At 37.7% G+C, this 14,732-nt stretch overlaps 1 protein-coding gene across 1 annotated transcript; it reads right to left on the minus strand.

Annotated features, from left to right (window-relative positions):
- Nucleotides 1-1,187: 1,187 nt before the first annotated feature.
- On the minus strand, nt 1,188-14,432 carry LOC137286766 (rab-like protein 2A). The gene is made up of 8 exons (XM_067818757.1): nt 14,315-14,432; nt 13,024-13,053; nt 12,256-12,335; nt 11,655-11,734; nt 11,122-11,233; nt 10,868-10,965; nt 10,678-10,761; nt 1,188-7,301 (listed from the first exon to the last, which is right to left on the minus strand). Exons 1-8 carry the CDS (start codon nt 14,416-14,418, stop codon nt 7,203-7,205), a joined length of 687 nt encoding a protein of 228 aa, XP_067674858.1. The 5' UTR covers nt 14,419-14,432; the 3' UTR covers nt 1,188-7,202.
- Nucleotides 14,433-14,732: the final 300 nt, after the last annotated feature.

Consider the following 14,732-nt stretch of genomic DNA (forward strand, 5'->3'; position numbering starts at 1 on the left):
GATGAGACATCAGTACTCAGTAGTCACACAATAGATTTCAACAAAGGCACAGATAATGTGAACTAAGATATGTTGCCTGGTTGCCATGAGAACCAGATGTAATGTGGAACAGTAATGAAGAGAGCAGTCACTAGTAAACAATTGGATCATCACTATTCATTACCAGTAATTTGTTTTCCCTGTAAATATACACCTTATCACTTCTAGATTTTTTACTGAGCTCATGTTTTTTGAAGAGCAATGTGAACAAAGCAACACTGAAAGAATGCCCTGTTAATGTATTTACATAAGATATATTTACATTATAGATAAGTGTCTATAAAATATGCAGGAAACACTGTTCACTTCTAAGTACCACAAAGGAGTATTTGTAACTGTATACATATTGACAGGGAAACACCACCACCCAGTGGTATATCATGTGTATTGCTCACCTACAGTGACTAGACTATTAGTTGTTTTTCAGAGAGCATTTTCCTAATAGTTTTTCATACTTTGTACATGGTCTGTTTCGATAATGACATAACTAATATTCCAAAGTAAAAACACTATTTTGTGATTCCAGTTCAATGCATGTATTGTAAATGGACTTAATGATTAAATGAAAGTTTGTTTCACAAAAGGTATGACCAGTTTCAAAGTTGTTTTCTTTACTGGCACTGATAAATATATTCTAAAAAGCTAACTAAATATGTCCCAGCTATACAGGACCAACAAACTAATTTAAAAGTCACCATCATCAAAGTATTTTCATATTCCATCACATTACTTTTCGTACGCATTACCTTGTAATCTTTATTCTGATAGCCCCAAACAAAGCTTCCCATTATTTCCACTGTTGAGGAACATCTGCAGCTGCTATTTGCAGAGACATATTTGTCTCCACAACCTCACTCACACAAGAGCTCAAGGTTTTCCAAGTTTGCCTCTGAAGCAGAATCAAAGTCTTGGACTCCCTCTTCATTAACTAGCAATGGCTATAGGTGAAAGTGATTTCCGCTGAAAATCAGCTGGGGGTATGGAGGCCATAAGGCCCCCAAGAAGGTCTAGAATCAATTGATTTGCATATAAATCTGTGGATTTCCGGAAAAATGCCATCCCTGTTAACTAGCATCTGTGGTTCTTAAAATCCAATTATATGGAACATTCATTGGAAAATATGACATCAAAATGGATAAAAGTCAATACGTTGATTCATTTTATTGTTGAAAAGTTCAATAATGTACATGTACTTGGTACTGTCAACAAGAGAAAATGCAAATAAATAAAGCTTATCTTACAATCACTACAACAATCTGGTGAAAACATGTGGGCCCTGTTTAAAAACCCAGTTCAGCAACATATGTCACAATCTCTGTACTGGAGTTCATGTCACATTGTTAAATAATTGTACAGCAACAAATACCTGTACTCAGGTTCATGAGTATTAGTACTAACTATTGTGAGGCAGTTCACACTGAGGACCTGGGACTATGCCATATACACATGGACAGCATATTAGGCATACCCTACATACTTCACACTTCAAGTAAAGCTGAACTGTCCTCAGTTTAGTCATGTTGTAACATGCAGGCAATGATGCTACTGATACGTTCTGAAGAGGAAGCTATCACACGATAACAGATAACTGTTGACATATTTGTTAAAGCATATTAGAACCTGCTAATACAGAAAGTTTCACGTGACATTAGCTTTCAAGAAAGAGATGGCGAGGGAAGAAAAAAAAATAATCCTGAATTTCTGTTTGGTTAGTTTGAAGGTTTGTCAAAATGTTATATACTAGATCTTTTCTATGCTACGAGGGCCCTTCCTGAAGTGCACTTGGCCTAGGACTATTCCAAGTGTTTAGATAACATTACTTAAGTCAGAGCACTATGGTAAAATGGGAGGAATGATTGTAGTTGCACAAGCAATGTACAAGCATTTTTCTTTTGATACTTGTTTTGACTAAAGGTGATGCAAACATCCCCATTGACAGGAGATTGTCATGATTGTTCTGAGAATGTCAGATGTGTGTCTACTCAATTTCAAAATACAACTTAACATATGGGATTAACTAAGCAAATAATCTTGCTGCTATGTGCAAATCAGCCGTCAAGAAAAGCTCTGGCCACATCAACCTTGAAATAATATAAGCTAACAGGAATGTGACATTAAGGAGACCATGTATATTGTCACATGGGACATTTCATTTAATTGAATAATGATATCTGTGAAGAAATGTAATGTGAAAGGTGAAATACATGTATCAAACTTTGTGCAGCCCTTCATCATTGATAACCAGTCAAAAATGATCAATACTGCTGTGGCCTAATTTTACAATATACATGTAAATCCTTTCAGTGAAAAAATATGGCAATAGCATTTTGCATTAGATGTCAATACAAACAATTGCTACAGGTAGAACTGAGACACAGCTAGTACAACTACTACAACTTTCTAAGCTATGCATACTGCAGACTGCTATTGGCACAAAAGAAACTGATGCTCATACCCATTTTCATTTAACACATAATCGTCCAATACATATTCATTACAAATATTCAGATCACATGCACAGTTGAAGCTTAAACCGAAATTTCATTTAACTGATCATCAATCTCGCAGAATTACTTCAACACAACTGCAACTACTCTTTATACAGTAAACAAGTAGCTGTGTTGTATAGTTTGAAGCCATGACCACTGCTACAAATGCGGTCAACGAATAGCCATGTTTACTGGGCAAAATAAGTTAGGGATATAGGTATTTTTGTGATTGATATTTCATCAGATTGTCAATGAATAAATAGATCATTATTCATAATTTCAAAATTTACATATACCCCTAACTTTTTTTGTCCAGTCTAGTAAGTTATCAGCCCTAGGTACATGCTACAATAAAACAGATCTCTATGCTGTTAGAAGGTAGCTGAGTGGTATAGTTATCAGTCCTGTGTACCTGTTACATCAATACAACAGGTAGAGGCTTCATTTCACAACGCTATTGTCGTGCACCTACTTCCTGTACTGTAACATATTTATGACAGTTGTAGCGCTACAATAACTTTCATAAAATGGGACAAAGCTCTATATGCAGTCAACAAGTACTGGTATGGAAGCAAGGGATGTATAAAGCTACTAAGACCAAGACAAACCTCTAGCACCACCTTCATACAGTCACCTGATACCTGAGAATTGAATCCTCCTTGAACATGGTGTGTAAATACAGTATCTGAAAATACTTCATCAGCGACCCAGCAGAATTTAGATACTGGTCAAATTAACAAGATCAGTACAATGACACATATCACTGTGAGTTTTGTACAGGACAAAAGTAAAACTGCTAAAGCAAGAGAAGCTAGAAAAGTATCCAAAATAGTGAATTAAACTGGAATATGATCATAAAAGGAAATCCCACAAAATGAAGGTTAAATTAAACCCTTGTACAAGCTGAAAAACAGCATTTCCAAATATTCTCAATAATTACCACCAATAAATCATCAAGTCATTTATAAAGGCAATCCTATTCGTCATTAATTATCATATGTGATATACATAGCATACAGTTATTCCACTAAAAGCTACTTTCTGATTTGTATTGATATTGTATTTCCATCCCCATACTTTTTATATTAATAATTATTGGTGATACAAAGAAATACTCCTCCTGTGATACAAGAACTGAGTTATTGGACTACAATATTTACTTATGATATTTGGCACTAATAGCAATAAGTCTATATATAAAGCATTAGGTTCCAGTCACCAAGGAATGATCATGGCATGCTATTATTATTACACGGGTCAATGTACCAGTGTTTACTCAGTTTTCATTCGTAGCTCCCAGAGGATTAAACCACCAAACTAAAATGTGAATAGCTGGAAGATTCACTGCAACATTATGAAGTCATTCTACTGGGTATCAATTCACTGCCACTAGAATTGATTTCACTAGTTAATATTATTAACCATACACTTATTCAATACCTCACCATTAGTTACAGCTACTAATTAAAGAAATGCTATAGTGGGTTGTTGGATGCAATTCATTTTTCTAGAATTCATAAACATATGTTAAAAGATTAACTAAAAATAAACACTTCCGACTGCATGTTAAAGAATGAGATCTATGACTCATAATGTTACAAGACCAAAGACAAAAAACGTGTCCTGGATCTTAGGAATCTATACCAATGGGCAGCTATCAGTGGAAGGTGAAACCACAACTGTAGTGGTATTGATTTGACTGGGGACAAACAAAACACAGTTGTACTTAGTAATAAGGCAGCTCATGTACATCCGTGAAAATAAAACAGATAATCGTAAGTCTGCCTGATTCAAGTGATCCGAAAAATATTGGCAAATGTTTACTAAAGTAAGATTTCTATTTATCAACATATAGGCGATGAGCACAACACAAACATTTGGCCATAGCATGACCAAACATTATAGGATATTCCAGGAAATGACTGATAATGAACCTTCATTCATATATCAACATGCTACAGTAATACATTGTATCTAAATATATGATGAAAATAGCAAAAAACCTAATCACAACTGCTTCCTTGTTGATGCTGCTCACAACAATACACCAGTTTGGAATCAATGAAATCACCGAACACAAACAACTAACGATTAAAGTGGACTCCTGTGCCTAGTATATTTAATAGGGACCTGTCCCAACAGATTGTTTGTGGGACTAATCATTAATAAGAGGGAGGTCTGATGACAGAACTCCTTGAAAGGATAGCTAAAGATAGCTACATTATAATGAAATCAGTGCTCTGTGCAGTGGCAAGTTGAGCAATATTTAATTGTGCATTTTACTAATATACAAACTTCTGTAAGTAGACAAACATCTTGTTCACATTGTTTACACACAAGACAAGTTAGCTTGAATACCTTCTGCACATACATGGACGGAGAGAAGTGAGTCATTGGACCCTGCAGATTCATGAAGACAAAATATACAAAAATCAACTCACACAACATACACGATCACATACAACACATTATAACAGATATTACGTGACAAGCCATGGTATGCGTTGCTGTTAGAATATGTACTGTAAATCATGAAATTAATGCGAGCATTTTGTTAATGCTAAAAATGCATCTGTACTCTTCTTGCATTATTATAATGATGCATTGCAGTCTGACCATATCTACCATTGAGAACTTAATAAACCAAACTCTCTGGCCATCTTTATTGTCCTCAGGTTAGCATTCATCATAATGATACAGAATGCAAAAACAATTTAGACATCTCTCATGAATTTAATTGATGAATTAGCACTAATTTACATGACACTAATTCATATCCATTGAATTTATTCATTGGCAAATTACTAGTATGTAACAGTAGCGGAAGTGTTGACACTACTTATTACACCAATACAGGTCACTTCTTCAATAAAGTTATTTCAAGTCACATGCAATTATCACTGGTTACAACCGCTGGTCATTGCTTGCTCACTGGAGCATGTCAGCCAGACCGGACATTCTCCAACCATGACTGCTCATCTACAATGTAAGTTTTTCAAATCAGATTACGTTTATAAATGTTGTCATAAGGCAAGCAGTAGAAAGCAATAACATACTCAACCATAGAAGTGAATTTAGAACATTGTCAGCTCATTTCCATTCATTGCTTAATAAGCTCTATTCACATTATTTGGTAAATAACAAGTGTGAAAAGAAATTAAACATCAAAGATTCACGGTGTCACATTTTTTCAACACATATTCCAGAGCTCGCATCAATTTCATGACGCATTTTAGACTTGACCCTTATGCTCGCATTACATTTGTGACACATTAATTTCATGATTTACAGTGAGGCATCTTCAATGAAGAGAGAGGCTAGTATCTGGTATGCATATCTGTACAGTATAGCTAGAGTCTGATATTCATACACTTTTTAGTATCCATAGTATCTGATATGCATACACTGTACAGAGTGGATAGTGTCTGATAGGCATACACTGTACAGAGTGGCTAGTGTCTGATATGCATACACTGTAAAGTATAGCTAGTGTCTGATAGGCATACACTGTACAGAGTGGCTAGTGTCTGATAGGCATACACTGTACAGTGTGGCTAGTGTCTGATATGCATATACTGTAAAGTATGGCTAGTGTCTGATAGGCATACACTGTACAGAGTGGCTAGTGTCCGATAGGCATACACTGTACAGAGTGGCTAGTGTCTGATATGCATATACTGTAAAGTATGGCTAGTGTCTGATATGCATACGCTGTACAGTGTGGTTATTGTTTGATGGCAGTACACTGTACAGTGTGCCAGACGTAGTATAGTATGGCAAGTGTGTGATGACCATACTCTGTACAGTACAGCTAGTGTCTGATATGCATACACCATACCATGTGGCTAGTGTTTGATAGTGATACATTGTACGATGTGGCTAGTGTTTGACAGTAACACTGCATACATTTGAACTGACTAGAAAGACAAAGATAAAACCAGGATGATTCACAGAAAAGATCAGATACTCATATGCTTCAAAAAATAAATCTAAAGACCATAGAGATCTTCTGGAAGTGACAACTTTGACAGTTCAGGTTTCTAGCCTGACAGGTTCTTTACAAAACAATGCACAATTTCATCAAAGTAACAGACCAACATACTCTTATCACAGCATCTACCCATTTATCACAAATACCCAATATGCAGAACATGCAATACCCAACATACTGTGATGTCACATCTACACTACTACCAGTCACTTCCATAAAGGACTGAGGATGTCTTATTTTATGACAAGGCATATCATCAGATCAGTTCATTAAAGGTAAACCTTTCCTTCACATGCCAACTACAGAATTTAAGAGGCCTTTTGTTACTGTTAACAACCCACAAGTTATCAGACTGCTTATCACATTATTTAGCATCAATAAATAGAGACCAATAGTCCATTCTTCGCAGCTGCCATTGATTGTATCTCAATTATCTCAACACGTGCCTTAAAATATATCCAAGCAACACATAGCTAGTAATTGTTAACTCGTATCTTCTGTAACCAAAGCTGTTACTATGCCACCAAACAAGGTTGCAGAAGTCATAAAAGTCATGAAAGCCAGCAGCCAGCAGTCTTATGCCTCCTCCCTCAATGTCCCTGCCGTGTTGATGAAGTGTGAAGCATTTTGCCTGAGAATATATGATGCATAAAACAGTTATGGTTTCCTAAGCCTAGCCAATCTCAAGATGTCTTCTTGCTGTCTTCTTTGTCTGTGTCTAGTCCACTGTCCGACTTGTCATCCTTGTCTTCTTTACTCTTGCCACTGTCCAGCTCGAAGTACTGAAACAGAAGAATTTGTAAAGGGAGACAACCAAAGAGAGAACATGAAAATTTTAATATAAAATGTATGTTTATGTACTTATCCTATCTCACAGTATGCACTTCCTTCTCTTGATTCGACACTGAGTGGAATGATTTAAAATTTTTCTCTCTAGGCCTCCCTTGTCCTTCCACCTAGGCACTCCATACTACCCTCATATAAGACAGCTTCAACACTCATGCTAAGCATGCAGCACACGTCACCAACTGCCCATGTGACTATCTCTGAATCATCATTCTCTTTCTTGGAGCCACTTTAGAACATCCATCTTGGAGATATGCGTAGCGGGGAAGAAATTACAATTCTAGAAATTACAAGGAAACAAATAACTGCGAGGAACCGTCTCCTATCTGTGTTGTTGGGCCGTAGATAGCTTCTGTGCAAGGATGAGAAGACCAAACAGGTGCAGGCCTTGACCGTCCTTGACCAAGAGGTCGCACAGGTAGTGGGAAGGGAAGAATATCCATCATCGGTAGCAGCATCCCTCCACAGTGGAAGCAGAAGCATCCCTCCAAAATGGAATGAAGCGAACAGTTGCTGTGGATAGCCATCTTGGATGCCAATGCTCAAGTCACGTGAGGATTGGAAGCTGTCGGAGACGGTAAACCAGTTAAGGTATAAGCCCATAGGATGGCAGCCTAAGTAAACTTAGCCCCAGTGTTATTTGTTACATTCCCACTCTGGGGCTAACAAAACCTAGTAGGAGGTAGCGTCTGTATCCTTTGAGATTGACCCTTCAGAGCACAGCTTACTAAATTGTGAAAGTGGATATTTACACATACCTTTTGAACTTTTACCCAAACAATTCCAAACGCTATTATCCCTTCAGTTGTCTCCGGATGAGGAACATGGAGCAGTGAAGAGCAGATCATTGTCAGTGACACTGTATTTTGTCACACTGAACCCTAAACAGTAGCCATTGTCTGATTGGTTATATCAGTTTAGCCGTTTTGCTTTTGTTTGGATGGTCATAGGTCGCTCAAAGGTTACCTAGATTTGTTAGACCCAGTGAAGGAGTGTAACGAAAAACAGTGGGGCTAAGTTTACTTAGACTGGTGGGATGGTGGCTCTCATCCAAAAAGATAATGTGGTCTGCGACACTTCCACCTTGACTGTAGAGGATAGCAGGATGAAGAGGTGTTTCTGAAGACGACAGCAGTCATTTCAAGCAGCCAAATATATCTTCAAAGCCCTAACTGGGTAAAGCTGACGAGCTTCCTTTTCATACCAAGGATCATGGACAACAGTGGGAAAGTAAGGTATGATTGGGTTATCCTGGCAACTGGTCCTTGGGAATGAAATCTGAATGGAGACCGAGCAAAACCTTGCCATACTGTTTTCTTTGAAACTGGACTCTATTAACGTCTATGAATCTCAGATATCCAAGCTAACGCCACCAGGAAAAAAATCTTGCAGGAAATCTTCTCAAAGTTCTTCTGTTATAGGACTTCGTAATCCACTGAGGCCAAATGACACATTACCACGGATAAATCCCAAGCCAGAGGTCTAAACATTTTGGACTGATCGGCTTACTTAAAAGACCTTTTTTTAGCTCAGGAACTGTAGAAATCTTAGTGGCAGTAGTCAAAGCCAAGTTAATTGCGGCAAGGTAAGCTGCCAAAGTGGAACCCATGAGCTTCTTAGACGACCCCAAATGCTGAAGGAATTCAGCGACAACTTGAGGTGAGGTAGAAACGATAACCCTCAACACACTTAAACTTATTATAGTAAAGTGAGCGAGTTGAAGTCTGATGAGCAGACGAAATGGGCATAGCCACTCTCTGAGAATATCTCTTGGCAATTAAAGACTTCTACAGATGCACCATACAAACAGAGAGGTTGTGGTCTGCGAGCTGAATGAGATCGACAAACCAAAGCAGTTGAATTTGCCAGATTGCCCAAAGTGTCTGGATTACTCTTGATAGAAGAGTCAGAGGGGGACGGGTGTAAGCTTTGAATCCCTCCCATGAAATTGCCAGAGCATCAGGATTCCATGCTAGCTCTGCAAATGAATCATGCTCTGGCGAACTAAGATTCACCCAACTGGTAGGTTTCGGCAAAACCAACATAAGGGGTGGCTGAGTACCAGAGACAACATTCTCCTTGAAGGAGAACCAGTCTGCGAAGTAGCAATTTAACAGCGTTGAGACGAGTTACACAGATTCCTGTCACAGCTGACTGAAAGATGAGAACAAGAGCAACTGCAGCCCATGTGCTCTGAGTCATTCCCCATTACGTGCATGGAATGAGAAACTGTGAGCTAAGAATGAAGACCTTGCTGAGCAGAAATATTTTTGGGTAATGGAGGATTTGAAACCACCATCACCCGGGAATTAGTTGAAGACGATGGACTTAGACTGTTAGCATGATAAGAGCCCTGTAAATTCAGCAGATCTTCTAAAAGATAGGAATTGGACGATGCACGCATAAATTCTTTGTAAGTCTGTTGAGGTGACAGAGACCACCGTGCACATAAAACTGGATGTTCAAACTTCCCTTTTTTGGATGTACTAGGTCCTTCAAGTGATGCGGTGTGTCAAGCCTTATCAGCAAACAAATAGGAACAAGCCTTGGCAAATTCACTAAACTCCTCCAAAGTGAAATGTTTACATTTTCCGCACTGAGAATCCCACTTGCATTGACCAACACAATCCACAAACAGCAAATGAGGATTGTTAGCTGACAAAAACATTGTTACAGCCAGTACATTTCCTCTGATCAACCTTTCCCATTTTGTTGAGAGTATGCTGATATGTCCACACTAGTTTGCAAAAAGAAATAGTATGATGATTTGCAGATAGTCACGTGGGCAGTTGGTGATGCGTGCTGCATGCTTAGCATGAGAGTTGGGAAGCTGTCTCATAATGAGGGTAGCATGAGTGCCTGGGCGGTTAGACAAGAGAGGCCTAGACGGAAAAAGTTTACATGGTTCCACTCAGTTTCAAATCAAAGACAGAAGTGAGATAGGATAAGTTTAAGAATTTAAGCGTCTATTATGGTATACTACTCGAAATAAATGAAACAACACCCACAGTTTTAAGGCTGTGTGTACATTGACAATAGTCACATGAAGTGAGGTGTTCTTTAACTATATGGTAAGAGTACATTTCGGTTAGATAAAGTATTGGAAATCGAACTCAAAGCCCTGTATTGGACCTAGATATCTTAGAAACCACATTGGTGTCACGCTAACATAAGGATCAAACATTATGGTCAGCACATGATTGGTTGCAACAACAGGAAAGTGGTTCAAGGAAGAGTAGCAACACTGAATACTGCCAATAGCAGACAACGACATCCTGACACAGCCACATCACAGCTTCAGTGGGCACAAACCTCAAGTTCTCGCATCACTTCATCCATGAAATCTGTCGAGTTGTTTTTATAGTCCACAGCAGCACGTATTGCATCCTTGAACAACTGAAACAGCATACAGTAACTTTATAAAACTGACACACATACAACAAAGCAAACAACATAACCAGTAAATTTCCTTTTTTCAGTTGCTAAGCACTGGATGACCTACCTTGACAACATTAGTTCCATCAGATGCTGACACAAAGTAGAAGGGCATGTTGTGCTTCTTGGCAAAGTTAAAACCTTTCTGAGTGACACTGCTGTCAACTGGAAGCAGACACAATGACACTTACTTTACATCACATTATAATACAGAGAATATACAGTAAAGCACATACTAGACCTGACAATTGGTTGTCTTTCTTAACATCCGAACAAGTATTTTTACAGTATCTCATATGATAAACATAGAATTCAGCTCACCATCAATCTTGTTGCCCACACAGAGGCAGGGTATCTCAGGCCTGTATTCCCTCAATTCCTTCAACCAGTTGGGTAGATTCTTATATGTTATTTTCCTTGTAGTATCAAACACCTACAGGCAACAAATATATAAGATAAAAATATTTGGATATTTGGGCAAAATACATTTCTTTGTCAGTTGTAAAGTTGTTACCATTTACAGCTGCATCAGGGTGCTGTGATATACTACTAAAGGGTGCTACTAAAAGAAGTTAAAGGAGATCTACCTCTTCAGTGATAATAAAGATATGGGTAGTGTGAAACATATTTTGATAAGTATACCAAAATCAGTTAAAAAACTTCATTCTGTATTGTTTTTCAAATTCTAATCTGTAGTTTTTGTTGCACATACAAAGCATTTTGAAAGGAATTAAGCCGCCCACAATTTTTGGCATGGCTTGAAATTGAAATAAACAACTGAGCTATGGATTATGCAGAGATGTGTCCTTTTTGGGCACAGTTCAACTGGTTTATATCTTCTATGGCCAAATTACCATAACACAAGCATGGGCCTGGTGGTAGTATGATGGATGCATGTTGTTGAACCTCTCTTGGCCAGCTGTGTCCCAGAAATCTGACAATTAGAAACAAATATTAGTAGACAAATGTATATTCAGTATTTTGAAAACATAATAAGCAGGTTACCCTAAGTAAGGGTATGCAATCAACAAACATAAGGGACACAAGTCTGCATAGCTAATTTGGGATCGTCCATATCCCATATGGCACAGAGATGCAGGTCAACAATTTAGAAAATAGTGTTTCAGTAAGCCATAATAATGAAGCTTTGCTGTTTCCCTGTCTGAAATTAGCAGCACTTACGTTTGGCAATGTTCTTGCAATTTCATGGCAGGGGGACACCAGAATGGACTTCACACAATGTAGTTATGTTTGGAATCGAACCCAGGCCTTTCAGCATGACAAGCAAATGCTTTAACCAGTATGCTACACAGTAGGCCCTATTCAAATATTTGACTGAGATGAAAACTATGGAGACAGATCCAAATTGGAATACATGCTACTACTGAATCAAACTTGAACCACTAAAAATGCAGGTTCACCCAAATTTCAAAGTGGTTATAAATTGTAACTTACCAACAGAAATTTGTTTCCCATTCAGCTCAGTTCTGTGGTTGAACAAGGTTAAAGCATACGTTGACAGCTGCTGTGGTTTACTGGTTGAAAGTCAAGGGTTTATGAACTGTGTAGTAATATATTCTACATAAGAACTATAAATGTACTACGTTTCTACAGAAATATGAGGCAGGGCAGATATAATACATGGTTGTATCCACAGTTGTTTGCTTGTTTTGGAACAGTCATATAAGGCAAAATACAAAAAGTGAAATGTTTCTCAGGCATCGACACGTCACTTTTATTTGTGCACGTAACAATTTTTTTTATTGTCATCTAAAAAAATAATTTTGACTTGGCCAGGTGCCAATCATCAGTTTGTCCACTATAAGAATGAGTGTCTGTAAGAACGCGTGTGACTGAATCTACAACTCACTACTAAACTTCCCAAGATGTACTTCTGAGAGAAATAAATAAAAATGTGTTCCTCCCCTATCACTTTTTTTTACTTCAAAATCTAAAGGAAAGTCCTTCCACCCTTCTCACTTTTGAAACAAATGTTTTTTTTATGCAGCCTAATGATTTTTCTAATAATAGATTGTTACTCTAGCCACTAGTCCCAATTCACGTCAAATTTCTTCAGGTCTTGTGGGATCTCGTTATACAAATCAATAAAAATGTTAAAGAAAAACTAACCAGTTAAACAAAAATACAGAAGATCACGTCAAAATACAGTTTGGGTCTTGGTAACAAAGGCAAGTTTTACTGCAATTGTGCAAGAAAGGATACTATCCATTCATCAGGAAACGCTCAACCAACCTTCAAAAGATAAAAAAAATGTTACAAAGATGAGAACAGTGATGAGAATAACAATCATTCAGATTGAGGATAACTGTAACAAGCTGATTACGCTGACTTTACATGAAACTCCTTCCTGATATGCCAGGTGAAATGGACTAAAGTAGTACTTCATTTTACCCATGTTTGCTGGCACAATCTTTCAGAAGATCATGAAGAACATGATTACCTGGTATGCACACAAATATGTAATGATATGATAATCATGTTGGCATAAATGGCAGCAACTTCTTCCAATAAAACCTGTTAAAACAAAATCTTCATTAAATGGGATAAGAGCTCAGCCGAACTTGCAACTAACCCTAATTATATGATGAATTTCTAAAAGATCAAAGGCGCCGACAGTACTTTATCTGGTGATAAATATGTGCACTTACTGCATGGCATTACGCTGTATTGACATCACCATACCATTATTGTTTTTAACAATAATACTATTCATAGTTCCGTGCAAATGTGTACTTTATTACACTACACACAAGGGTGGAGCGAACTGTAGTTCCTAAACAGCAGAAAGCTTTTTCCTTACCATGCCTGCCCTACAGGATATTTTAATATAAAGGCATGTCCTGCCCAAATTAAGATTACACTGAAGTCAACCCCAACCAAACACAACCTATGACAACTAGCCCAAATGACTGAACAGGAATGTTAGATATTAGAAACATGTGTCATTTAACAGTATAACTCTACTACCATTGATTACATTAGTACTGGCCAGTAAGGTACAGTCTTGCTGTATAACTTGTCCATCATGAGGCACGACAATCAATTTGTGGAATGGTAACAAAAAGGTAAAGGTTTTTTCTCATCAGAGTATGATATTTTACTTAGTATGGAACCCCTGGGAGAACATAAAATGACAAATGTAATTACTGTTCACCGACTGCTGGATATTCATGCCTCAGGCGTAGTCATCAACAGAACGACGTTTTAAAATGTTGCCTAGCAACCTATGACACATTTAACTTTCACGTTCAAAATTCAAGAACCACTCCCAAAAAAATACTTGCATATTACTACAAATAAATGTGAAGAAATGCATTCTTCAAATCAATGTTTCTACCATCTATCATAGTTCCAGGGAAGACTTTTTGAATCAAGATACATCTCAGAAACGTGCTCGAAAATAGGACAAATAGAACACTGAAGACCTGTCATCAGACTTTGGCAAACCATTACACTAAATAGAGTAAAATCTATGAAATGGACCAAACAGTACTTGGACTTTCCAACTGCGCTGTCACCGAGGCATATAATCTTTACTTTAACATCTTCAGAATCTCCCTTCTTCTCATAGTCCGGCATCTCATCAGTAGTCGCCATTTTGAGACCCAGAAGAATGTACAATGTTGCATTATGGGATCGACATTAATGCCCCTGTTTCTAAATATAGATAATGACAAAAGCGCCGGTAAAATATTTATTGGGCATAGGTTAGGGAGATTGTGCTGTGTTGTTAGTATCGGTAATATCAGGGATAAACTACAACAGGGATAGGTCACTCGCTTGCTTTCTTTACTATTTGTACTAATTAACGTGTGCCTCGTCATGCTCCAACGCACACAGGGACTTGGCTCGTTCCCAGCACTACTTCAGCTGTGTTTAACAGAACTTCAGCCAGTTTATTGTATCAGTCG

The sequence above is a fragment of the Haliotis asinina genome, chromosome 6 (genome assembly GCF_037392515.1).
Source record: "Haliotis asinina isolate JCU_RB_2024 chromosome 6, JCU_Hal_asi_v2, whole genome shotgun sequence".
NCBI lineage: Eukaryota > Metazoa > Mollusca > Gastropoda > Lepetellida > Haliotidae > Haliotis > Haliotis asinina.

Excerpts from the sequence above, each read along its gene's own strand:
- LOC137286766 (XM_067818757.1), bottom strand. The coding sequence starts at position 14,418 with ATGGCGACTACTGATGAGATGCCGGACTATGAGAAGAAGGGAGATTCT. Across the intron at positions 10,966-11,121 it reads TGTGGGCAACAAGATTGATG|TTGACAGCAGTGTCACTCAG; the intron begins GTGAGCTGAATT and ends GTCTGCTTCCAG. Across the intron at positions 10,762-10,867 it reads ATGGAACTAATGTTGTCAAG|TTGTTCAAGGATGCAATACG; the intron begins GTAGGTCATCCA and ends ATGCTGTTTCAG.